The sequence below is a fragment of the Mustela erminea genome, chromosome 13, assembly GCF_009829155.1.
Source record: "Mustela erminea isolate mMusErm1 chromosome 13, mMusErm1.Pri, whole genome shotgun sequence".
Lineage (NCBI taxonomy): Eukaryota > Metazoa > Chordata > Mammalia > Carnivora > Mustelidae > Mustela > Mustela erminea.
In genome coordinates, this window is record NC_045626.1 from 38,511,808 (window position 1) to 38,539,413 (window position 27,606).

General features: G+C 36.4%; 1 protein-coding gene across 7 annotated transcripts in view; it reads left to right on the plus strand.

The window, feature by feature from the left end:
• The first annotated feature begins 12,900 nt into the window (after positions 1-12,900).
• Positions 12,901-27,606, plus strand: part of CCDC178 (coiled-coil domain containing 178) — a 452,006-nt gene continuing 437,300 nt past the window's right edge. For 2 of the 7 annotated variants that reach the window (XM_032311010.1, XM_032311011.1), the window contains exon 1: positions 12,903-13,112. In XM_032311010.1, the coding sequence (XP_032166901.1) occupies positions 13,022-13,112 (91 nt within the window). In that variant the 5' untranslated portion in view covers positions 12,903-13,021. Of the gene's footprint in view, positions 13,113-15,291; positions 15,315-19,709; positions 19,804-21,006; positions 21,053-27,606 lie in introns of those variants that run through there. The other 5 variants (XM_032311007.1, XM_032311006.1, XM_032311008.1 and 2 more) reach the window with 5 other exon arrangements.

The window sequence follows — 27,606 nt, forward strand, 5'->3', positions numbered from 1 at the left end:
TTTAAGCCTAAGAGTTAAAATAGTTCCATGAGTTAATACACTTAGCTATAAGTCATTGCTAATAACTTAAATATAACTGCTATAATTATTTTAACTAAAAAGAATTGCCGTAGGATGCTTAATGTTGCCATTAATAATTTCAAGAGTAAATTAAAGCTCTGTGGCAGGGTAGAAATGCAAGGTCTTTGAATGAGAAAAGTTAGGTCGAACGGAGTATAGCAATATGCATGTATTTGTTTAGTTACATTTTTTATTTTCCAAGGCCATACTTGAAAGATCAATACTAGGTGACACAAACATCTAATCTCCTCAGTTGTTTGTTCAAGACTGGATTTCAAAACCTATTTTTGTTGACCTATTAATCTTTCTTATTTTTCATGTGTCAAGTAGAACTGTGGGCTCTTATTTCCCAGGGGAGAAAACTCTGTAGGGGAACAAAAGGTTTGACCCTTATCAAGCAGAATTAGAGCTCTCCTGGAAGCTGTTTACATAGTCCTGGAGCTAGAGAGACTTCTATGGAGAGTGGGTGGGAGTGGAGACGAACGCAGGTCTACAGTGGGAAGGAAGTAGTGGTAGGTGAGAGAGGTCAGAGGATTTGATTACATAAACTGTACTTAAAAAAACAGAAGATGGTGTAACAGTCTGTGTAGTTTTCCTGTGTGTTCCCTTACGTGAGGTGGTGCAGTGAAGTGGCTAGGAGAGTCACTGTAATTTGGTTACCTGGACTTGACTGCTTCCTCTACCACCAACTGGTTGAGATACCTTGGGGAAGTATAGTTTTGTTTAGTCACCGATAAAAGTAACTGCCCCAGAGAGTTGTTGTGAAAATTAAATAAATTAATGATGTAAAGTGTTTAGAACTGTGTCTCATATGTAATAAATATTCAGTAACTGTAATAAACTTTTGCCATATTTCATTCTTCCTCCCAAATGAGGTTGCAAATCAACGAAATGAGTGACAAAGAATTTAAGAAAGCCCCAAAGAGTAATAGCTAAACACAGGCTACTTAAGTAAATGGAGAGATCCCTTATTTTTAATAATAAATTAAGGAGAATATGAATCTTGTTGATGTCACTGTTCTTTTTCTTTTTTTCTTTTTATTGCAGTTGGCACACAATGTTACATTAGTTTCAGGTGTACAGCATAGTGACTTGACGACTCTGTTATGTTATGCATATCATGATGAAGCCATCAGGCTATGTAGAATTGGAAGCACTATTCTTTGTTAGTTGTATTTCTAACTGGGTGCATAAATCTTACAATGAAAACTAGATCTTGAAGCAGATAAATTTAATACGATAGAAGATATAAAAGAATATTTTAATAGATTTCAAGAATATTTTAATAGATTTCAAGATTTCAAAACCAAGAATCATTTTTGGAATTCCAAATTATTAACCAAAGTAACTAATGTGACAAAAGCCTTGAAAATACTGTGTACACTAAACAAATGATGACATTTCAACTATAAACATTTCTTTTTAGGATCTGGTAACTTGGTCATAAATATTGTCTTGAGATGAAAACTGGCATCTGTTGTGTTCATTGGAAGTATAAATGGCTTTCTATTAGTTAGAAATTGTCACCATTACATTTTGAAAAGCAAAAAGAGTATTAGTTTTATTTTTCTAATTTATTAAACTCTAATGGAAAGTAGGATTTACTTAAATGGAAATTTTTGTTTTTAAAGTTATGACTAAATTCTGAAGACTGCAAGGAAACATATACACATAAACTTAATGAGAATTCTAGATTATAATTAACTCAACAATAGCATGTTGTGGCAGAGGGAAAATTTGAAGGCCAAATACGACATGTGGTAACAGTCACTGGTTGGGCTTTCACACTGCAGGGGCTTCATTAGGGATAATAACTGTGCTATTCCTCTTGTAAAATTTATAAATTTTAAGTACAATCAATTAGAATTAGTCTCGGATTCAAGTAAAAGAAAATAACTATAAATGTCCGTGCTGCTTTAGAAACATAACTTTTTAATAATATTGAGTTACAGAAAAATGTGAAAACTTGCACAGTTTAAGCTGAATGGTTCTGATTAACCCAGAGGGCCATTTGGGTAAAATATTTTGTTGGAATTATAAATTGAAATATCTGATGATAATCACAACAGAATTATGGATATAGAAAATTATCTGTTAATCCTGATCTAAGCTTTTGCTCAAATTACTTTTAGTGGAGCACATTATGTGGATATACTGTATCTATATGAGTGTTTACAGCTTTCTAGTGGGAATTCTCAAATCATATATTCAGGTGACAAATGTAACTCTGAGTTGTCAACGAACAACATCTAATTTGAACACCCATTCTGACTGATGGCTAATAAATGATCTAATTAATTTCAAGTAATCTAACATTCAAATATTTTTCATTTCAATAGTACTCCGTCAAATCAGCATAAATGAAAGACTCTTCTTCCATTGTGGTTTATGGAACAGCTTTTCATTGCTGTGTGTGGTCTATCTTCTGTCCTATGCTGCCCAACTGAGACAGAGTGCATCCTATTGTCTTTGGTTCTTAGTACTCAATCCCACTGGCATCTGATGCCATATTTAAGGCCTCACTGTGCCTTTTATTGGTTGGCTGTGGACATTCGTGACTATTCATTTCTTCCAGCCATCTTAGACTTCCCACAATCCTCTCAAGGAAGGTGGTGAGCATAGAAAAATTTCAGTTGTTCCTTCTCCCTTTTCCGTGGCTGGGAGAGACCTGAGCTGTAGGGTTTAGGGAGCTTTCTCAGATTATCTGTGCATGGAATTGCCCTGTCACAATTTCTAATATGTCATTGTACCATGATAGTATAAGAGGGCTTCTCTTTGAGGCTTAGCCTCTTCCTGGGTTTTCACCAGAAAGTGAAGCTCATGTCCTTCTATTTTCTTTTTTATCCTTACCAAAAATAACCAAAAATTTTTACTATTTCCTATTATCCCTTATCCTGAGGCTAGGTCTACATTGGGTCAGGTTGGTTCAGTATACCTTCTAAGATATCTGTAAGAGCATTGAACACTCTACTGGATACTTTTTATTTGCTCCTCTGCCCCCATTTCTGCACCATTCACCATGCTGCTCTGTATCCCAGGAGGCTGAAATATTTGGAAGAAATCAGTTGGAACCCGTGTTCTCTGGGTTTTCTCTCTGAATGGGAGATACCAGCAACGAACTGGAGGGTGGGGGAAAAAGTGAGTTTAAGGAATTTATTCTTCTACTTCACTCCTACCAGGTGCTGAAGGTACAAACTCTTGTTAGAGGATCTTTTAGGACTTTGCTTGGTTCTGCTAGTTTCTATTTCCTCTTGCATTATTAGGCTATGGTGGTAATGGCTTCCTTTTTTTGTTACTTCCAAAATTTTTCACCAATCATTTGGTTTCCCTTAAGCCAAATTTGCATGTTATAAATTATCCTTTTATTTAGCTCTCCACATTACCATTTTAGAATGCCTATTTTTATTGATAGTACTTTGATTATTAATAGTGTTTGATAGAATAAATGGTCTCAAAAAACACAACTTCAAATTGGTGTTCTGAAATTGGTGTTCTCACATAGCTAAGAAGTACTAGTGAGCACTTCTCACCAGAGAGAAATGTAACATAGTAATCTGAGTCATGTGATGGCATTACTGTAATTCATTCTATCACCACTGGTGGTAAGGGAGGAAGTCGATATGGAAAGTAAGGTGTTTGGAAATAAGCTGGGTTTGTAATTAGTCACTGTGGCAACAATAATGATTATAAAGGCTGGGTGGTCTGCTGACTTGAGATGACCTGGTATAGTATATACAGAGAAAATGACAAACAGAAGGCCTTGAATGCTAAATCAGAACATGAATGAAAAATGAGAAAGTTCCCATGTTAGCTTTCAAGTAAGTCATCATCTCCTGAAGTTTCAAAAGGAAAATATGGCAAAAAATCATGCCCACAGCTTGACTCTAAATGAAGGCAGGGATCCAGCACCTCTTAAATGCTCAATATCTCCAAGTGTCTTATGTTAAGTTAAGGCGCTGATGGAGAAGAAGAGACTGTGCAGCAAAAAGAGAAATATTTGACAGACACAGACAAGGCTATGGAAATTGTGCCCCCAAGTCTCAATAACTTCCCTTGATGTCAGAATCATCTCTTCTCTTGTAGAAGCCAGGTGGATACACTTTGCTGTCAGAAACAAGGCGAGGACAATGACCCCATCTAGCAGCACCAGCAAAGTGACAATCAGATGAGATGTCCCATAGGAAACTGGAATAATGGCTAACTGGTTATGAGGTGTCTAGGAATAAAAATGTTGGGCAGCTTATGACATGCTTCTTGACACATATAGGCAGAAAGTTCCCAGATCTAGAGGTTAAAAACAAAACCAAGTCTCCTTAAGGAAGTTGTATACTCTTACCTACTTCCAGATCTCAGCCACTTCCCAAACATAAAACACCTTAGCTGAGGAACTGCTAATATAGTCTTGACTCTTCCTCCAAACCTTGCCCAGAGGACATATGGACATTACCCCATGTATTGAGTTCAGAATTTGCCCAGAACTTCTGGGCATTATTAAGGCCTATTTCTGAAATAATGCTAATGTCTGGAGACCCAAAATACTATGACAATATACTAGTCAGAGTGAAGACTATGGAAATTCCAGGTGGTATGTGGAACTTTGACCTCTTTTCTCTTTCTACTACGACCATACATTAATCATGTGGTTATTACCCTAATTCTAGAATGTAGAGGAAAAAATGGATATACCCAACATTTAGCAGAATCCCCACACTGATACTGTGACCCATGCAGTGGGGGTTATTATCATATAAAAGTCAATCACAGGCCCTTATTGCTAATCCTCTTCCTAAAAAAAAATAAACCAAAAGTAATAATGCCACATCTTGGGGAATTTTAAAAAGTAGTGCCGTGATTAAGGACTTGAAAAAACCAAGGTAGTGATCTCTATCATATTCCCACTTTGGTATAAAGTCACTCAGGGGCTGAGAATGACTGTGGAGTTGTCGAAAATTCAGTTTAGTGATCTACAGCTATGGTCCCAAATGTGGTATATTTATTGCAACAAATCAGTAGAAACCTATGCTATACAATAATGGATTCAGGAATTCAAAATTCATGGAATTTTGAAAAAAATTCCTTTTTTCAATTCCTATCAGCAAATGCAATCAGAAGCAAGTTAGATTCACTTGGAAGATGGCATTATGCCACAGAGTTTTGCCACACCTGTGAATCTTCTAAGATTCCAATGGTCTTGTGGATATCAAGATACACTTTTCTATAGAGATGTAAAAATGGTAGAAACTTCTGTCACTAATGAAAGAAGCAAACACTTAGTGGACCTCTTTGGATATTGAAGGCAGAATATACTAATTTTTGTCTGTGTTGCTCTGACCTGTTTACCAGGTAACTCTTAATGCTGTCAGTTTTGAATTGCACTGGAGCTATAAAACGCTGTGCAGCATATTCAGGGTATGGTAAAACAATCTTGCCTCTTGCCTTTTGGCTCAGCAACTTTAATAGTATTGAAGGAGTCTGTCACAAATTAAGATGTTTTACAAAGCCTCTGATAAGCTACACTAGGACTCATATTGCATTTTGTCAAAAATCATTATCTATTCTGCTGAAAACAACCGCCAATCTGAATATACATATTCCAATTAATAATAGTTGGATTGTCACTGAACTTCTGGATTGTTACTGGGCTCCTCCTTTAGGGATGCACATCTGAACTAGGGCACAAAATTGCCTTGAAAGCCACAGATGTGCCCACAGATGTCCCTGTGAGAAAGGACATAGTATGGGTAATGTAAGGAGTGGGCAGCCTCTAGTTGATGCAGCTTCGGGATGCCCCATAGCATTCATATCGAGGTCATGCTCTCTCTAGGCTGCTCCCAGGCAATGACTGATCATGACAGTGGTAGTATGGCATTGATACTGGAGCTAGGCCATTTCTTCCCAACATGGGACTCCTATAATGGACAATTTTTTCCTTGGAGCTCTCCATTGGCTTGGCTGAGACATTCTCAGAGCTGAAGAATGGCTGGGAGCTTGTCCCACCTCTCTCCTTTCACAGGTACTAGTGCATCATAAGGGGTCTTTTCAGATCTTTTGGCCTGTTTTTCTTTTTTAAATGAGTTGCTTGTTTTCTTATCAGTGAGTTTTAAGAGTTATTTGTATATTTTGGATGTAAGCCCTTTATCTACCAGTCTGTAGCTTGACTTTTTCATTCTTTTAACAGAAACTTTGAACAGCAGATGGTTTTAATTAATTTATTTATTTTTGTGGGAGTGGGGAGAGAGAGAATGAGCACAGAGAGGGGCAGAGGAAGAAGCAGACTCCCCGCGGAGCAGAAAGTCAGATGAGGAACTTAATCCCAGGACTCTGGGATCATGACCTGGGCTGAAGGCAGATACTTAACCAACTGAGCCACCTAGGTGCCCAAGATGGTTTTAATTTTAATGAGGTACAACTTATTAATTTTGTCTTTCATGGATTGTGCTTTTCATGTTGTATCTAAAAAGCCATCACTACAAATAAAAAATAAATAAAATTAAATAAACAAATGAAAAGTCGTCATCAAACCCAAGGTCACCTAGATTTTCTCCTATGTTATTTTCTAGAAGATTTATAAGTTTGCATTTTACATTTTGGTCTATGATCAATTTTGAGCTAATTTATTGTGCAAGTCTAAGACCAGCATTTAGATTTCTTTATTTTTGCATGTGGATGTCTAGTAGTTGCAGGACCATTTGTCAAAAAGACTAGATTTCTCCACTGAATTGCTTTTGTTCCTTTCTCAAAATTTAATTGACTATATTTGTTTAGATCTATCTTTGGGTTCTCTATTTGGTTCCCTTGATCTACTCTTCTATTCTTTCACTATTATAAAACTGTTTTGATTACCATGACTTTATAGTAAGTCTTAAAGTGAGGTAGTGTCAATTTTCAATTTATTTCATTTGTTCTTGGCTTCTTTATTTAAACTCCTCTTGTTTTTGTCATTTTTTGTTTTTAACTGAGCATTCTGTATGATTTTGTTTTCTCTTTTATGATATCAAATACAATTCTTTTTTTTAAAGATTTTATTTATTTATTTGACAGAGAGAGAGATAGCGGGAGAAGGAACACAAGCAAGGGGAGGGAGAAAGGGAGAAGCACGCTTCCCGCCCAGGACCCTGGGATCATGACCTGAGCTGAAGGCAGATGCTTAACTGATTGAGCCACCCAGGTGGCTCAGTATACATTTATGACTAGTTAAATCTACTTCCAAATAATTCTAAACTATTTCCTGGGTAGTGTTCTGTGTTTTCAGCACCTTTATTAAGTTTTCCTCACTGTCCTCCCCTGAGTGTTTCCTCAGATTCCTGACTGGATACCAGCTAAAGAAAACAGGTTCTTTTCTTTCTGACCCTTATCCTCTATCTCCCTCATGACTATTATGACCATTTTGGCTGGCCCATGTTTCAGAGTAAATATGTAGGATAAACAATAATTAACTACCTATTTTGGGATGAACTTTTATATCTTTTCATAAAACAGCTCAGTTGGTACTGTTTTGTGAAGAGCACTGATTGTAGTGACAATTTCGTTTGAATATTACTCCATTAATTATTAATTGTGTCTCTAGGCAACTCATGTTAACCTGTCCCAAATCACAGTTTCATATAAAAATGAGAGGATGGGGGTGCCTGGGTGGCTCAGTGGGTTAAGCCTCTGCCTTCGGCTCAGGTCATGATCTCAGGGTCCTGACATCAAGCCCCACATCGGTCTCTCTGCACAGCAGGGAGCCTGCTTCCTCCTCTCTCTCTCTGCCTGCCTCTGCCTACTTGTGATCTCTCTCTCTGTTAAATAAGTCAATAAAGTCTTTAAAAAAATAAAAATAAAAAATAAATAAAAATGAAAGGATTGGGCACCTGGGTGGCACAGTTGGTTAAGTGACAGACTCCTGATTTTGGCTCAAAAATGATGATCTTAAAGTCGTGAGATTGAGACCCATATGGGGCTTCAACTTAAGTTCGGTGTCTGCTTAAGACTCTCTCTCTTCCTCTCCTTCTGCCCCTCCCCACCTCTCCCCCTCTAAAATAAATCTTAAAAAAATAAATAAACAAAAGAGGGTAGAATCTGTCTAAGAGGTAGATCTGAAAATAGGGAAGAATACAATCTGGCATGTGGCAGTGTTCAATAAATAAAAGATAGCATAAGTATTGTAATTTATTATCCAGAACTTTCTCAGGAAATGTGAAAGCTTGATAAATAAACGGGAATTAGCAAATGATGATTCTCATTGATCACAGATAAAGCCATGAGTGAAGGGATTCTTTTTTTTCCCTTTCATTAGTTTTTTTTCCAGCAAAAGATAATTCTTGATACCTGCTCATGATTTGTATATATAAATGTATCTGCCTATCTATCTATCCATCCATTCCTCTTATGTTTAAGTGGCTTGCTTTGACAAAGGAACAGTTTCCTACTGGAAGACTAACTACTACTTACCCCTTGGGAGAGGAAAGGACAAATGAAAAGAAGAAAGATTGTACAGATAGAATAATCATCCTTGGATTTCAATAAAGCTTTATCCAACACATATTATTAGACCACACCTTGTCTCCTACTAAAGTTAACTTTCGTATGTGAAACATAATTTCAAAATGCTATTTCAAAAATATCACTAATTTACTTCTGACTTTTAAGGCTATTTTGTATCATGGTGCCTGGGTGGCTCAGTGGGTTAAGCACAAGGCTCTTGATCTCAGCTTAGAACTTGATCTCGGGGTCATGAATTCAAGCCCTGCTTTGGACCCCTCATGGAGCCTAATTATAAATAAATAAATAAATAAATAAATAAATAAATAAATAGTTAAAAACAAACTAGAATGGTGCCTGCTACTGAAAGGACTGTTCTGCAAGGGTAGTGAAGACAGAGATCCCTGTATAAGTAATGAGCAAAACCCATTAAAAAAAAATTTTTTTTTTGAGAGGGAGAGATGGAATGAGTGACAGAGGGGAGGGGAGGGCAGAGGGAGAGGGATAGAATCTTAAGCAGGCTCCACGCCCAGTGTGGAACCTGACTTGGGCCTCAAAGTCACAACCCTGAAATCATGAGATTATGACCTGAGCTGAAATCAAGAGTAGGATGCTTAACCAACTGACTGAGACACCTAGGTGCCTCCCCCTCCCCTATTTTTTTTCTTTTAAGAAAACCATCAGAATAATTTTTTACTGTATTACTTAGGTCTGTTTCCATGGGAGACTGGAGATGTGAGAACTATGGCTTTAGCAGATTGCAAGTCTGGTACTTTCCACTATTAGGATCAATTCTATGACACTCTATTCAATGTTATGGTCAATTCTATGTTACAGGCAATATCTAAATGTGCTAACACAGTGTTACAGATCAGATGAAATCATGACTGTCCTAGAAAGTAGCAACTTCATTTTCCCCAAATAGTGCAGAAATTAATGTTGATAGCTTATTAAATGGCATGAATTTCATAGGCTATATCTTTATTGAGCATTCCCTTCACATTCACATTTGCTTTATGTTTACATAATGCTTTATCACAACAAGTTTAAGGTCATATACAACGAAATGCACAGTGAAAGGTGATGCAATGTAAATGGTAGTAGAAAATAAGGGCCAAAGGGCTAAGCTAACATGGTTGCTGAAATTAGGTTTCATGTCTGTTTGACAGGGTAAGCGGAAAGACTCAGATAGGTATCTGAAACTCATAATCTATACATGGTTTACAGTTTTTTGGGTTAAACAACTGCCTGCCAGAGCTTCTCTGATACTCAACCTATTCAGTCTCTCTCTCTCTCTCTCTCTCACACACACACACACACACACACAGACTTCTTTAATTATCTCACCTAACTTTGTGTAGATTCATTGAGTGATTTGATAGATAATATTTCCCACCATTAATGTTGTAGGACATTTCCTATACCTTTTTAATCAAAGTACCCTTTGATAAATATGGAAAGAATAATGTTAATTATAAAAAATCAACCCATTACATGGAAAGCTAATAAAGTTCAACTAGGAAAGGTGATGTTGGTTACATCTGATTCAGGAAAATATCTGAAACCACAGAGGAAAGGCTTCAAACTCTACATCTTTAAAACAACATAAGTTGGGATGCCTGGGTGGCTCAGTCATTAAGTGTCTGTTTACATAATGTTGACCTTCAGCTCAGGTCATGGTCGTGATCTCAGGGTCCTGGGATCAAGTTCCACATGGGGCTCCCTGCTCAGCGGGAAGCCTGCTTCTCCCTCTCCCACTCCCCCTGCTTGTGGTCCCTCTCTCGCTGTGTCTCTGTCAGATAAATAAATATATAAATAAATAAACAAAACATATAGTTTGTAAACAGTGCCTTTTTAGGCAAACTTTGATAAAACTGCTTAGAGAAACTGTGAGGTTGTCTTTGCTGATGAAGTACTGAATTGCATGTATTCCATATAAAGTATGTGGACTGATGCTTTATGACAAGAAGATGAGATAAATGGAATCTTATAATGAAAACTCAGGGGGCTCTTGCCTGGATAACTGACTACAACCTTATAGAGCGTGGCGACAATGATATCTGTAGGAATGTTTAGTACTTAGAAGCACAGAAGATTTTCTGTAGAAAGCTGTAAAGATAATATTTAGCATATGAATATTCTACACTGAATATCCTCCAAATTCTACAGTGTTGATGATAGGGCAAAATGGTTTTAATCTTGAAATATTTTAAATCATATGTCATTATAGAAAAACATTAGATGCTTTCTTACTTTCTCGTTGTACATCAGTGTGAATTACTTATAATAACTGAATCAAGTTGCGGTAAAAAGTGATTTGATGTAAACAAATTGAATTTTGGAGAATGTCTTGCCAAACAAAATAACTTTTAATTTAGAGAAATTGATAGCATGCCACTTTCTCAGATATAATTAGATACTGGTTCCAATTGCCTGCTTAGGACCCTGCTGGTCCATCTTAATAAAACATTGTTATCAATAAATAGAAGGATTCAGCTAATTCTCTATGGCAGGTGTGGTATGCATTTATTTAATATAAAAGCAGCTCTAAATAATTCTGGTGTTAGTAAAACAAGGGGCTCAAAGAACTCTGTTGTTAAATCTAATTCATGAAATGGTCGAACACTGTCAGAGATAAATTAAAACAGTAGCATTCACAGGTCTTAAGAACTAATTAGATATGGGCTGATTAAGAAGAGAAAGCCAAGAACAATTGGAGGACAAATTTATATTTGACATGTTTTCATAGAGTTGAAGACTGTTGAGATTTAACCACATATCTCTACAGTATCTTTACTATTTTCTTTCTTCCTAAACTACATCTAGTATGGGTCTACTAATGGTAAACTCCTTGCTCTTTCAAAATACAGGTGTTTTGGGGTTTTTTTTCCTCTCATTCTTGAATGACAGTTTTACAGGGAATGTATTTTTATTTGATCTATTTCTTCTACATATGTCATTCTGGTCTTTGTCTTTTATTGTTGCTATAGAAAAATCTGTTATTTCTGCTTGTTCTATTTTTGTAGAAAATCTGTTTTTCTATTTGCTAATAAGATGAACTTATCTATGTGTTATTATTTATAATTGATCTGGTATTGATTTAATTTTACAGTGTCTGATTTCTGACCTATTTGAGTGTCAGCGACAATCTTGCCCTTGGGACTTATCTCAGAATTCTGTCTGTAATAGGTGTATAGCAATTATCAATGAGTTCTAATCAATGAAGAGAAAATTGTCAAAAATGAGATTTCTAGTAGGTAAAGTTTTGTTTTGGGAGAAAAATCCAGGTGTTCTTTTAATATATCCATTTAGAAACTCTGAACCCTTATGAATATATATTTACTGGTATGTAAATGATTCATCTGGATTAAATTTAGCATTGTATCGCTAATATGTCAAATTTAAATAATTAATGGAAGGAGACGGGAAAGTGGAGAGTGCATTCTGGAGTCTATTTTTTATTTAATTACAAAAAGAGCTCTACTTCTGCATTTATTAACTTAAGATTAAGACTCTTAATTTTTTATTTCTTTGGCTGGAATGATCTTCTTCCAGGTACGGCCTTGCCGATTTCCCACCACTGTAAAGGATTACTAATTGAATAGACTCTTAAAGTAATAGATTTTGATTATTTAACCCTGGCAGGCCTTTGCCTGTTCCCAGTGTTGCCTGGAAATATGATCTGTGTGAGAATACTAATTCTTATTCTGATGTTATGTTTTTAACTATCTGTAGTTTATCAGTTGGTTTCATCCAAGAAGGCTGCTGATGTCCCCCCAGTGTCTTTAAAGCCTATTTCATGTCACAGTATACATAGTCATTGAAGAGGAAACAAAGTTTAGACATATATTTTGTGCAACTTAATATTTCGTGAGATGGACCTACCATACTTCAAAAATTGTTTTTTCTTAAAAATAGACCCTTACACAAATGGCTTGAATTCATCATTTTCCCCACCTCAATCTCCAGACACAAAGAAAAGTTTTCCTTTCCTCCCTAATAGTTTGTTCAGGTTTTTCAATACTCAGATCACCTTAAGACCAACAATCAAAACAAACCGAGGTTGGCACTTACAGTCTTTCTTGCATTGTAATAAAGGGCAAGAAAACAGACACTGGAAGGCTTCCCTTTAATAGAAATAATACTGAAGGTAACAGAAAAATTGAGAGTAAGAATTAAAGTTCTCCTGTCTTGGAATTCAATAAATCTTTGATGCTCTGATTTTGATGCTCCTACAGTAATAAATACTGTAGGAAAGGCGTTGACTGGTGCCCACCCAATTCCTCTTCAGTAAAGGGAAATGGGAGTTTTGCGGGGCACGTTGGTTACAGAAGGAAACGAGCGCGGAGGGGGCGGCTCACGGGAGGACTAGAGCTCGGAGCCCCAGGCGGGCTGGTCTAGGGCGGAAACGCCGGGCAGACTCATTACCTGCCCGGGAGGCCCAACGAGCTCGAGCCCAGAAGTCCGGGGCCCTTGCCTCCGCTCCGCGGTTGCCTGGATGCCGGGTAACCGACCCCGAGGGCCTCGGCCGCGGGCGCCGCGGAGCCGGCGGGGTGCGCAGAAGCGGCGCTGGGAGACGGGCGGAGCCGGTGAGTCCGGGGCTGCGCATTCCTCTGGCGGCCTGCACGGCTCCCACCCGCAGCAGCCAGAGCCCCGTACCCTGGGGCGCCTGTGCCCTGAGTTACACCCCCATTCCGGTCAGTTCCTTAATCAATCCCTTCCGGGAGGCGGAGGCAAGGCTGTCACTCGGGGAGTTTGAGAAAAATCCCCGTGGCGTGGGTTAGGGATGTAAAGTCTCCCTCCACTGGCCGCCCAGCTGTACTTCACGTTGTCTAGAAGGGCATCCCTAGGTTCTCATTCTTTTAATAATTATTTCTACCTTTTATTTTGCTTATAAGGCCTCCTTGTGGTGGTTCATGTATTATTATTATTTTGAATTGCTATTTTTCTTCTTTTGATATTTTATTTTTCAAGTGTCTTCTCTAATACTGCACACCTACTTAGGGCAGAGGCTGGGAATTTTATTTGTTCTATAGCACCCCAAGTAAGATGACCCACAATAACACTTCCTCTCTGCAGATGAGGAAAATGAGGCACACAGCTGATACATGACTTAACCAAGGACTGAGAATTAGCCAACTTCAGACTCAGGAGACCTCTTTCTCACTTCCAGTTCAAAGCATTTTCTATTTCTTTGACACTGGATGCTCAATAAGTATTTGTGAATTGATTTGGTAACTTCCCAGGCCTACTTACTATTGCATGAGCTGTCTGGACATCTTGACCCAAGTGTAACATTCTAAAGCTATCCCTGTTACTGGGTAACTTGGTTCTTGTCCCAGAGGCACCTCAGAATTGGAGACCCAAGACCAGAATGGGGAGTTCATTGAGTAGTGGAGTATAACACACTTTCTTTTCTCTCTCTCTCTCTTTTTTTTTTTTTTTTTAAGATTTATGTATTTATTTATTTGACAGACAGAGATCACAAGTAGGCAGAGAGGCCGGCAGAGAGAGAGGAGGAGGCAGGCTCTCCAAGGAGCAGAAAGCCCAACACGGGGCTCAATCCCAGGACCTGGGATCATGACCTGAGCAGAAGGCAGAGGCCTTAACCCACTGAGCCACCCAAGCGCCCCGTCACACACTTTCAAGAGTGAACGCAGGCCAGTGCTTGAACAAGAGTAGCAATGGCACCCAGAAGATCTAGAGGCATCCTTTTAAGCCTGCTTTTTGCCTATGTAAATTTTGTTTTGATTGACATTTTTGACTGACAGCTGGTGGTTATGTAACATTTTGGCTCCTGCGCATGCACCTACCCATGATTCATTCTGTTATAATTGTATTCATTTATGTATTGTATATTTATGAGTGTCTAATGACCTTTTGTTACCTTAAAGGTACTTAAGGATACGTTGCACTCTATGTACACATGTTCGGCTCTTAGAAGCCCCCTTGTGGGGGGCGCCTGGGTGGCTCAGTGGGTTAAAGCCTCTGCCTTCAGCTCAGGTTATGATCCCAGGGGTCCTGGGATCGAGCCCCGCATCAGGGAGCCTGCTTCCTCCTCTCTCTCTCTCTCTGCCTGCCTCTCTGCCTACTTGTGGTCTCTGTGTGTCAAATAAATAAAATCTTTAAAAAAAAAAAAAAAAAAAGAAGTCCCCTTGTGGCTTTTGACCCAGCTCTATAGCTAGTCCTTCCCTGTTTTTTGGCCCTTAGAGGTGTCTCTGAAGGTGTGGCTGGGCACTGAGGGTGTGGCCAGCACCTGCTTCATCCCTCCTCACTCATGCCTAACTGCCTAACATCCCTCCCTGTCCTTCCACGCCTTTTCCCCCTCAAGTCATTTCTGGGTCCTATTTGGCAAATAGGGTTTAGGACACCACTTAACAAGGTTAAGAACTCAGACAAATGAATGGCTAACTATGAAATGCATCCAAATGCCCACAACCTAAAGGATTTTGAGCTGTTGGTTTATTTTGAATTATCTTTAGACATTTGTATGTGAGACAAGTGCATTTCTAGCCTCAATATATAATACTTCTCATTTTATTATTGCATTCTTAAGATTTTATTATTAATCATATCCAGCTAATTTCCAGAGCTGCCAAAGCTATGAGTTTGAACCATAACCTACCAATTTTCCCTGGGTGAAGTCCCGTTATGTTGGTAACTACCACACGTCTTACACTCAATTCAGCCTGTCTGTTCTGCTCTTGCTTCAGATTCAACATAACCTCAGACTCAACTAACCTGTCACTACAACCTCAGAGTTTGTTCTTTCTTCTCCATTCCCTAAGGCAGTAAGTGTCATACACTTTCTTTTTCCTTTCTACTATGGACTTCATTCTCACACAAGTTTATTCCACTAAACTATAACTTGATTTCCAAGAGCTCTGGACTCATAAATTCCCAGCCTAACAAGAAAATCTAGAAACGCCAGGGATGAGACTCCTTGACTGCAATTGGTTTACCTGACTGTCCCTAAAGCATTCATGTTGGGGTTAGGACTAATAGGATTGACAGCAATTTATCGAACCATGTAGATGGAGTGGGCAAATAATTTCTTAAAAGAAAGGAACTCTCTTTCTCTTAAAAGGAGAGCTTCTGGGGAAAAAAATAAAAACAATATTTGTCTACCCAGAGTTTACCTACAAAACAAGGTTAATGAGAATATTGACTAAAGAATTGCTAAAATGCTAGACATTGGAATCTCGACAAAATGGAAAGCAGAAGATGTATGGTAAGAAAGGAAAAGCAGGGAGAGTAGGCAACTGGAATACTCAGAGTGGGTGAAGAATTTGCGTTGTGGGAATGATGTAAGACAGAGAACTGGATTGATCGCAAGTTTTGGATTATGTGCCTGGTGGAAAAGTAGTACTTCCACAAGCAGATGGTTGCATGGTTGAGCCTTAATGATCATGATGTCTGTTTTCTGCACTATAATAACACTAATAAATATATGGAATTTCAAAATTGGTGCTGAACTTTTAACCTCAGTTATAATGCTATGGATACAAAAACCACCCAAATGAAAATAAATGGAGCCTATTTGTTGAGAGGTTGCAATAGCAAGGAGTCAGCCGCCATCGTTTGTGTAGGGCAGAAATGCAAAGGGAGACAAGAAAGTGGGAAAGTCTTCAAATGAAAAAATAAAAAAAGGGGGAGAGAGAGGACTTTAGGTATGCCCTGGACTTTGTTGACATGGGGAAGCTGGAGATGGGTTAACTAGGAGCGGGACATCCTATATGATTGGTTTGAGGAGCTTATTTGGCTTTCTCTGGTTGGTCCTGAGTTGGAAGTACAGGCAAATATTAGGGAAGCCGGCAGTAACTAACAAAGTCCTGATTGTTCTGGGAAGATTACTATAGAGGTTGTGGTTTGGCTTCCTGGGCTGGTTGGTGTAGAGAATTCTGGTGGGTTAGAATTCTATTTTTACATATGGTTTGGCCCTTGTCCATCTGTATATTCAGTCTCTCAATGTTCACAGAAATTCAGTTAGGTAAACTTAATTTTACCCTTATATTAGAAAACTGAGATATGGACAGATTTGGATAGTTTAAGTATTGTATTCATGACCATATAATTTCTTAGTGAACTCTCATTCACTGAATTTAAATCATGGCTATTTATTAAGCAGTTATTATACACTGGTCAGTGAACTAAACACTTTGCCGTATATCTAATCTTCTCACGACACTTTGAGACATTATCATTTTCACCATTTTCCAGAGGAGGAGACTGATGCTTAAATACACGAAGTAGTCTTCTCAAGGTCATGTAGATGGTAAGGAGCCCATCCAGAACTTAATCCCATATTTTACTGACTTAAAAGCTATGTTCCTTGGCACTTGATTAAACTGATAATCTACTTTCATCACTCTTAGTCTATATCTGTGAACATTACTATCTGGCTTTTTTTCCTGGGTACTTATGTGAGCCGGGATGGGAGACAAACCATGAGAGACTGTGGACACTGAGAAACAAAACTGAGGCTTTTGGAGGGGTGGGGGGTGAGGGTGAGCCTGGTGGTGGGTATTAGGAGGGCACGTATTGCATGGAGCCTGGGTGTGCTGCATAAACAGTAAATTTTGGAACACTGAAAAAAAAGTTAAATTAAATTAAAAAAAAGACTTTTCAGTGTGCAATGAAGGGATTTAATATACTATTAGGATACTGTAAAAACTTTGGATTTACCCACAGCCAACAAAATGGACGAGAGGTCTGGGCATGTGAAATGACATAGTGAAGGTGGAGGTGTGAAGAAATGGTTGAAAAGGCAGTGGAAGACTACTAACAAGAGGGCATGAGTACCTAAAATGGACTGCTTCTCTTAATAAGCTAATGAAATACTTTACATGATGACCAGTTATTTATAGATAAACTAAATATCGCTGATGATTAATAAGATGTCTCACAGACAAACTGGACAATTATTTTTCTTTTAAATTTGTTTTGTGCAAGTGAAGTATATATTTTTTCCTTGAAGAGAAATCTATCCTCAGTAATTGTAATTGTTGAGCCCCCAAATCACACTTGCGACAAATTCTTTGAAAGACCGAAGGAAGCTGAGTATTTTTGCTAGTGACATTATATTAGCCAGGGTTAATTATGTGTTAATCCCTCTAGTGTTCCACTGCTTATGGAACTCCGTTTACTCAGTTTGTGCTCTCTGAACAATTTTATTACAGGCAAAATATATAGCACATAAACAGCAGAAAATATGCAAGAAAAGTGTCCAGAGATCTTAGGCACAGATTCCTCTATTCTCCCATTTCTGTGCAGACAGGTCTGTAACCACTACTGCTGTGCATTTGACGTACCTCTGTAAGCAGGAAAGCCAAATCTTCCCATGGTGGAGATCTCCTGTATCGAATTCCTCATATATACATATTCTAGCTATGTTTCCAGCTTTTACTTTGAAAGCTCCCCTCTCCTAGGCTCTGTCAAAATTAGATGCAATTATAAATCCAATTATTATTATTAAACAGTGCTGGCAGGCTGATGATATATGCTGCTCTGAAACAACTCACAGACCCGTCATTTAAAAACATCATTTATCCTTAGTTAATGCATTCCATAGTGTTGGCCAAGGGTCAGTAACTCTGGAGATAAGCTGCAATTAATCCAAACAAGCTAAAATGAACCCATTATATGCATAGCCGATGGACATGGCAACTTTTAAACTAAATGCTCAAGCCTTTTCCACAATAGAAGTAGCAAACAAATAAATATTGTATCTACATATCACTTCCTGTACAGCTCTTTCCATCCTGTATTTGTTTGTTCTCTGGAAAGAGTGGTTGACTCATGTCTTTTCTTCTTCCTCATTCATTCACTCCTGGGCTTCTTGCTGCTTAAATTCTGCTACTGTCATTTAATGTCGCATTAACCTATTGCCACATTAAATGGACTTTCCCCCCCACCCTAGTTTTTGTCTTATTGTGTAACTTTTTAAAGATCTTTAGGTTGTTGGCTCCTTCTTGAAACTCTTGGTTTGTATGACCACATTCATTCCCGTTTTCCCTGCACATTTTCTAGAAATTGTTAATGTCATTAATTTTCTGGCTTCGTCAAGATTCCTTCCTTTGTTGTGTGATCTCATCAAATGATCAGCTCCAAAATGATAATACTGAAAAAACTAGCTCTTCTCAAATTTTCTCATGAATAGTAGACACACATTTAACATTAAAAAGCACTCATATATAAATTTAAAATAGTCATCTTTCCTCTAATCCTACCAGTTCCTCACATAGACCAAAATGAAGATAATGGCATTGCCATCTACCCACTCCCTCTTGCCAGCAACGGTAGTTACTCTAGACTCTTCCTTCGCTGTTACCATGTCTGATTTCTTACCAAATAATGCAGTTTGTTCCTATTAAATATCTTTTGGTTCTTTCTTCTTCTCTCCATTTTTATTTCCTCTGGATTAATTTTAAAAATACCTTGATTAGTAGTCTTCTTCTTGATCATTTTTGGCCTCAAATTATGCTCTCCTCCAATTAATCCTCCGGCATGGCACTGGATTGTGACTTATTCACTAATGTCTTCCCACAAAAGATTCTAAATGGTTAAAAAGGGGTCTTGTTTATTTTTGTGTCTTCAGTGACTACCATATAATGTATATTCAATAAATATTTTCTGAGTGAATAAATGAATATGGAGTTTGGAAAATATGTATGGAAAATTATCATATGCTACTGACACACTCCAGAAAATGTTGCTGAGATACTTCTCTACAGTGATAAAACTGTCCCAGAATGTGTGACCACTAAGCTACCTGTGGTTACTGAGGCCTTGAAGGGGGCTAGTATAGCCAAAGAATGGAATTTTTAATTTTAAAATTTAGGATGGCTAGTGTCTTTAGTCTAGGATAGTACAGCTTTAGAAAACAGGCCCAGAACTTTCCTTTATGCTCCATTATCACCATCTCAAACTAAGATTCTAGAGATGTTCTGTTACACAGAGTTCAGAAATTCCATTCAAGAAAATTTCTGACTACTTAATACATGCCAAGCACTGTGGCTTCAAAGAGAAAACAAATAATCTCTGAAAACAAAGATGCAGCAGGAAAATGCCAGCTAGTAATGCAATCTGATTTCTGAAATGCTGATATTTAGGGGACATCCTGATTCAAACAGTGGAAAAGAACATTTTATTTTTTTCCCTCTTCTTCCTCTTCCTTCTCCATCTAGATTCTGAAGTAGCAAATGCGAGTGGAATTGTCAGAACTATACTTCTGATGATGATGGGAGCCATTCTGGATCCCACTTTATACCCCTCCTTAAGGTGATGATGAACTTCTGCCAGTTTATTTGACCTATTTAGTTTACATTATGTCTCCTCTCTTTTCTACCCTCTATTTTGTATGTGTTTGGTATTTCAGTTGCTTTTAGACTTATTAATTTCTTTGCATTTTGTAATACACTGTCAAAGATGACCCAATATCATATCCCTCTGGCTCCAGACAATTCCACCAAGCTGTGTCATTTATTATGACTGGCTGTTTGTAGTGTGATAGCAAATTTTCAATCAGTATGACAGCATTTATAGCCAAGCTAATTTAGATTACTTAGCAAATATTATGATATGAGATTATGTATAAAATGATATCAGTGAGGTCCAAATATGTTGTATATAATGTACTTCTTTATCCACTAATTTGAACATTTCCATAGAAAACTGCAGTAAGAAGCTCTTGGCATAATTTCTTTATAATAAATTCTGAATGCTGCTTATTACTTTTGATTTTCTTATTCTCCAGATGGTTACACATTTGCTCTCTATTTGTCTGTTATTTCACTAAACACAGACTTCTTACTGGGTGCTATTATTTATTTATTTATTTTTATTTATATCTTTGGTTTGTCTTGTAGCAGACAAAAAGTGGTTCTTTTAACCGATAATTTAAGAACAACAGGAAAGGAAATTAGAGGAAATCTTGATTTTCCAGTGTGATTTAATATTTTTCAAGATCCATACCACTGGATGAATGTTGAGATCTATACTGAACATTAACAATTTAAATCATTTCATGGTAAAAATTATATAATTCCTAGAAAATATAAATAAGTAATGCTTGTATTGAGATCTTTGCTTAATCATAGTAATTTTAAAAATCCAAATGTTTATATTTTAAAATCTTTCAAAAATGGCATCATTAATAAAATAATTACTTCTTTTTCCCATTGCATAATGATAACCTCATAGGGACATCCAGTTTGGTTTTCTTTTTCAAAAGTATAGGAAAGTATACCTTTCCATAAAAAGAAATTGCTTATGTTGAATTATTAGCCAGCCATGGAGTGGGAAGCTATTAAGGTGCATTACTGTTTAGAATGAAACATGTAATAGGAAACCTCAGTATTTTATTAAATTTTTTCAACTAACAGCTTAAAGCTGTAGTTAGAAGGAAATAAAGCTTCATTGTCAAGTTTCACCCTATTCTTTATTTTATGATTAGTTTTAGTTTCATATTTTCTTTTCCTTCAGATGACTTACTGGGCTCGGGTAAAGAACCTAAGAAGAGAAACACTGAGTGAGTAGTGGGTGAAGGGGTGAGAGGCAGCAGCGCACTACCTGTTTTCAATTTCATGTTTGAAGAACTATAGGAGGGGGGAAAATGACCTTTTGCCGAGGTCATATTCAAGGAAGAGTTAGTCTTTCGGTTTTTATTAAATTTTAACTTGGTAGCTCATATGAACTAGAATTCTTTCTTATTTAGAAACATATGCTTTGCATTAATGCAGTAGTTGCATTTTGGGGAAGATCATTTAGGGAATCTGGATAAATAAAAATCAGATATACTCTGGAGGCCCCCTGCCAATGTATGGATAATTCTTTCGCAAATGCAGAAAACTCAGTTCTCAGTAGAATTTTTAAAGTATCTCCTATGTGAATACTCAGGATTCCTCTCAGATTATCCAAATTTAAACCCTACAAGGTTCATAAAAATGACAGGCAGAATGGACAGTATTGCATTAAAAAAATAAAGAGATCTTGGTGAGTGTTGTTAAAATTTCTAATCGAAGGTGAACTCACACTGAGTAGTTTCTTCATTATTCAAATATAACCTCAGAATAGTTTATGAGTTTTTCTTATAAAGCAATAAATAAACCTGTGGAAAGGTCATATTTTATGTACCTTAATACCACATTAGTCAATGTAAATGAGTTGTCTTAACATTTAGTTCCTTAATAGACAATAGGTTTGAAAAATTTCAAGGCTGCTGCTTGTTGCGATCTTTAAAAAAGTAATTAAATCAATGGGAAAAGGCAAACAATTTTCAAAATATTTTACGGTTTCTCTTAGTAAAGTATCATAAATGAATTATAGATAGAAACAGCATGGAGATAATGTGTTCCTTATTGCTAGGTTCAGTCCTTCTTAAATGAGTTATCAGAATTGTTTTTAAAAAGAGATTTGTTTCTTTGTTTCTGAGGATCCTAGAGTGTATAAAATTAGGAAGAAGACCCCTCACTGGTATATACACCTACAAATGTTGTATTGGGGTGTGTGTGGAGGGGGGGAGGCGTGAAAAGTTAATACTAACATTAGTGTTGAAGAAATATATTACTGCCATTCCTAAGTAAAACTTATAATTCCATTAAAACAACTTTTCCCACTACCAATATACTTCATTGCTATAGAAGCCTGGATCTTAGTCTACAGCTTAGCCCTGTAAAGAATACCACATTAAAACTTTCCTCTGAATCAACTAAATTCCAACTTGGTAGTCTATCCCACCAGTTCAGCAAGAAATTTACCCTTATTCATAATATATACATTAGTGTGGTTATACATTCATAATTATCTATATTTATACCAAAAGTATTGAAAAACAAAGTTTACATTTTAGGTGGAAAAGAAAAAAATTTACCAGGTGTTTATCTTTTTACATAGAATTATAGCAGAACAGCACATATAATCTTAACTATAACATTGAAGCAATCTCAAAATTTAAGCTTATTTTTGTTAACAAATAAGTTCTTTGGTTCTGTAGGTTACAAATGTTCTGCATCCTCTAGTTTACATGACTAATAAAGATAAATGATTTATAACATGGTTACCTGAATAAAAAGAATTTTTAGGTAAAAGTGATTTTTCTTTATATTTTCTATTTCATTAAGTATGGTTCCCTGATTTAAAGAGGTCCCTTTTTAGATTAAAACTGTGGTTTCCTTTACTAAAGAGAGATGTAGCTTATTTCTATCATATATTATCTTCTCTCCCCTCATTTCAAGTAATATATCCATTCACAATACGGACATTCTTTTGCAGTTTGCACGTCTGTATTACCTTTTGCTATGTAATAAATTGATTTTTCCATTACTTAACTGTATTATAACTTATGCAAATAAGTTTTATCATATTAATTACTGAAGACTGCATACTTTTTCTATATCATGCTCTCTTTCTCCCAAGGGTGTGTGTTTGTATGTGGGGGTTGTCTAGGGATAGTCAGTTCCAATTCTTTGCTCATTTTTTTCTCACCAATTTTTTGTAACTTTATACATTAAGCCAGGAACATTTTGTTACCCACATCTTAAAAATTTCTTCCTGATTTGAGAGATTTTTTTAAAAAATGGTTGGATAGGGGCAGCTGGGTGCCTCAGTGGGTTAAGCCTCTGCCTTCAGCTCAGGTCATGGTCTCAGGGACCTGGGATCGAGCCCAGCATCTGGCTCTCTGCTTGGTGGGGAGCCTGCTTCCTCCTCTCTCTCTGCCTGCCTCTCTGCCTACTTGTGATTTCTCTCTCTGTGTCAAATAAATAAATAAAATCTTTAAAAAAAAATGGTTGGATAGCTTTAAACTTTTATGGAGTCATAGCTCTAGAACTTGATGTATTTTTTGGTGTTATGCTCAGGAACCTTTCTCATTTTTATGTAAAGTTTCCTCTAGCTGTTTGTTTTTTCTTTTATATTTAAGCTTTGAATCTATTTGACTTTGAGCCTAATTCTACAGTCTCAAACAGAGACTTTGTAATCATCTCCCCGTTTCCGTTAAAATCAAGTTTACATTTAACAAATGATTGGGAAATATTGCACATTTTGTTCTTATTTTAAAGAGTTACTGTACAAAATGGCACACTGTAATGTCCCAATAACTCTTTTCTTTCTTTTATTTCACCCTATGAACACTGGCTATAATACTTCCCTGGTCTTTCTATAGCAGAACAGCATGGTGATAGATTGCAAGGCTAAATCCAGTTCTACAATGTACTTAACCTCTCTGATTTCAAGTCTCCTTTGCAAAACAGGGGCCGTAATCCTACCTACCTCATAGGTTGTTGTGGAAGTAAAGGTAAATGAGGAATGTTTTAAGTTCAAGCTATCATTTTTTATTTCTTTGGGTCAAGACTCCTCTCGCTATTTCATGTAGTAGTAGTATCTCTAAATAAACTGAAACTTTTGGTGTGCAGGGGCTTTCTTTCTTTATCTTATTTAAAATTTTTTTAATTTTAATTTTTAAAAATTTTTTAATTTTCATATATCCTCTAACATCTCTATCAGAAATAGAAGTGTTCAATAAATAGTTGACATTCTTAAAAAAGTAAAATGAAAAGGCACATTTCTTCAAGACCGAAGGGTAACTCATACTAAAATGATATAGTATTTTCTTGTCTTTTTTTTTTTAAAAAGATTTTATTTATCTGAGAAAGACGGAGATAGTGAGAGAGAGCAGGAGTGAGGGGCGGGTGGGGGGGTTATTGCTAAGAGAGAGAGAGAAGCAGGTTCCCACTGAGCATGGAACCTAAGATGGGACTCAATCCCAGAACCCTGGGATCATGACCTAAACCTAAGGCAGACACTTAAGAGATTGAGCCACCCAGGCACCCCTGGCATAATATATTTTAATTAAAGTATTTCTTCCATGAGAATTTTAAAGTTTCAAATTTATAAGGATTTGTTATTTTACATTTCAAACATAAAGTAGCCCTTGAATATAAATGATTTAAGTACTTTATATTTTGTCAGCAAATGTAAATGTTTCTCAGGACACTCACTGTAAAGTCATTTGATGTGACTTAGAGGTGAAATAGTAACTTAGTACATGATATTGACCTATGAAATAATTTAACATCATCAAAGCTGATTTGACTTGCTCGTCGTTCTTTATGTCTGAAGTAATTACCAGAAGGTGAAAGGCTCATCTCTTAGACAAATTCAGAATACGGTATGAGATTACTCTGTGAATATGTATGTGGAAGTGGACTTTTTCAGTTCTAATTTGATTTGTAGAGAAAGATGATATCTTATCTTCCCGAAGATGTATTTGGCTTTAGTAAAACCATGAGATGTAATATTTAATGCACCTTAATGCTAATCTATTGGATGTAATACAAACATAATATAAAGTCAATAGAACTTCATTAAAGAAAGAGAGAAGAGATTAAGAATCAGAGGATAGAGTTAAAAGACTTATAAAAGAAATTATTTTAGATATGTGTGAGAAAGATGTGGAAAAAATGCCTTGTAAAAAAGATGTTGAGGAATCAACACACTTGGCAGGGTTTATTCTTTTTTCTATTATTACTGTGGTATTATAAATTTTCTATTATAGGATTTTTAAAATTTTGGAATTTGGGTTAAAATGAAAGTCAATATTTGATAAATTCATGCTCATTGTGATAGTCTGTTTTTAATGGGTGACCTTTATTTGACAAACTTTTTTTCATTGTTTCTTGAAATAACTTTGAAAACGGTTGTCCAGAATGAACATAAAGAGTACATCTTTGTGACTTATTTATTCCAAAACTGGACATTTGTACCTATTAATCCACCTTATCTATTTCACCCATTGCCTCACCTACCTCCCCTCTGGCAAACTCTGAAGCAGTTTTCTGTTTTTAAGAGTCTGGCTTTTCATTTGCTTGTTTTTATTTCTCTGTTTGTTCATTTTGATTTTTAGATCCCACATATTATAAGTCAGTCACAGAGATGAAAGGTACAGCATGGGGAATACAGTCAATAATATTGTAAGAACATTACAGGAGACAGGTGGTGACTACAGTTATCATGGTAATCAATGAGTAATGTACAAAACTGCTGAATCGATATGTGGTACACCTGAAGCTAATATTACATTTTACATTAATTATACCTTAATAAAAAAGAATGACCATACTAATCATATATTGAAAATTAAAAAGTTTTTCCTAGAAAGTGTGATTGGAATATTGACCTATAGTTTATTATAAATATGAATCTTTTCCATATTTAAGGCAAGATTATGCTACTTTACAAGCAAATGTTGTCTTTAAGCTCATTATAAATATATACACACATATATAATTAATGTCAATTATTTTGTTTTGTTTTATTAACAATAACTCTAACTTTTATTTTTTATGAATCAAAATTCAAAAATTTCCCACTATTCACTATCTTCATCTTATTACAATCAGTGTTTTGAGTTTCTTACTCTGTTGTACTTTGATTATAAAAAATAAGAGAACATTATTCTTCTCTCACGTCTTATAATTCAGTGGGGAAAAAGAACACATGCACAGTTATTTAGGAAACTATGATAAGTGCAATATGATACTTAAGTCATAATAAAGTATAGAGAGGAGTAAGTAAATTTGTTTTGTGGTAACAAGTAAAAGGAGACATGATATTACATACCTAAGGAAAGGAAGAATAAAAAGAATGTGCAAGGCAATGGCAGCACAGAAGTGTATGTCTTATTTTGATGACTGGTATGACTAGAATATGGAATGTGTGGTAAAGGCAATGGGGTGGCAGGACGATACCAAGGAATATTTTTATTGTCTCATGGACATGTAATTTTTAGACGTTTGCTAAAATTCCTTGATGTTACTAAAAAACATATAATACAACTCAAATGGGTGAGTACTTTGAAGGCAGAGATGTCTTATTCTTTTGTATCCTACACAAATAGTACAGTGACAAGATATAAGCTAAAAACCGCTAAAGGAATAAGTGAATGGCTAAAATGAAATGAATCAAGCATTATCAAATATTAAAATGGATCTTAGAAGATAATTCAGTCCAGTATCCAGTCTCTTAGATTTTCCAAATCCTTCTTATATAACACTTAATAAACTATTTTATAGTTTCTCCATAGTCACTGTTATTGATAAAATGCTTTCTACCTCACAACATAGCTTTGTTCACTGTTGGAAAAACTAGAATTTTCAGAAGCATTTCTGCATGACTGCCAAAATATTCTTCCATGTAGAACCACATCCTGTTAGTAAGCCTGTCATTTTGGAATAAAGCCTCTGGGGATATCTGATTAGACTTATTTCCCTATCTTCTCCCTTACCCCACCATTGGCAACATTATAGTGAGGATAGCTTATGATAACAGACAATAGCCTCACTCCTGACCATAATGTGGGCAGGAATAGAGAACGGACTTAAGTGAGGACAATAATAATATCCTGACTTCGCAGCAATGATTGAAAGGGTCAAATAGGCACTTGGTCCAAGTAAGGCTAATTAAAATACCCCAAGAGATAATGGAATTCAAATTTGAGAAAGAGTCAACATCACTTTGATGGCTGAAGCTCTACGATAGAAATCTCAGGAGGTGTCAGCAGAGATTTCTGAAATACAGAAAAAGTCAGGTTGTAGGAAAAAAACTAGAATGAGTATGAAAAGACTACTTGAGGCCAAGACAGGAGAATGTTGATGGCAACTAAGTCTTTGTATTCCTGCTTCTGTTATGGCTGGACTACCGGTATTTCCGACAAATTCACTACTATCTTTCCCATAAATACTCAATTTTATGTTATATTATTTCTTTTTGTGCGTTTATTTATTTATTCACTTATTTATTTTTACTTATTTTTGCTTAAACTGAGTTTTCTCATCTGCAACAAAGAAGAACCAATAAAGCAATCTGCTTTAGACATTTTAGGTCAGTAGTCTCAATCGTGGTTGGTCTTCCTCTGCTCTGTTAATATCAAATCTCTGATTACTGACCTTGGCCAGGATGCTGACTCTGATTCCTATTTCCTCCTTACTTGATAGTTTGGATTTGTACTCTGTGCTCTTTATTAGCTTTGTTTAACCTGTTTAGGGTTTGGAAGTTATCTAGATAGACTCTGACATAATTTGTATTTGA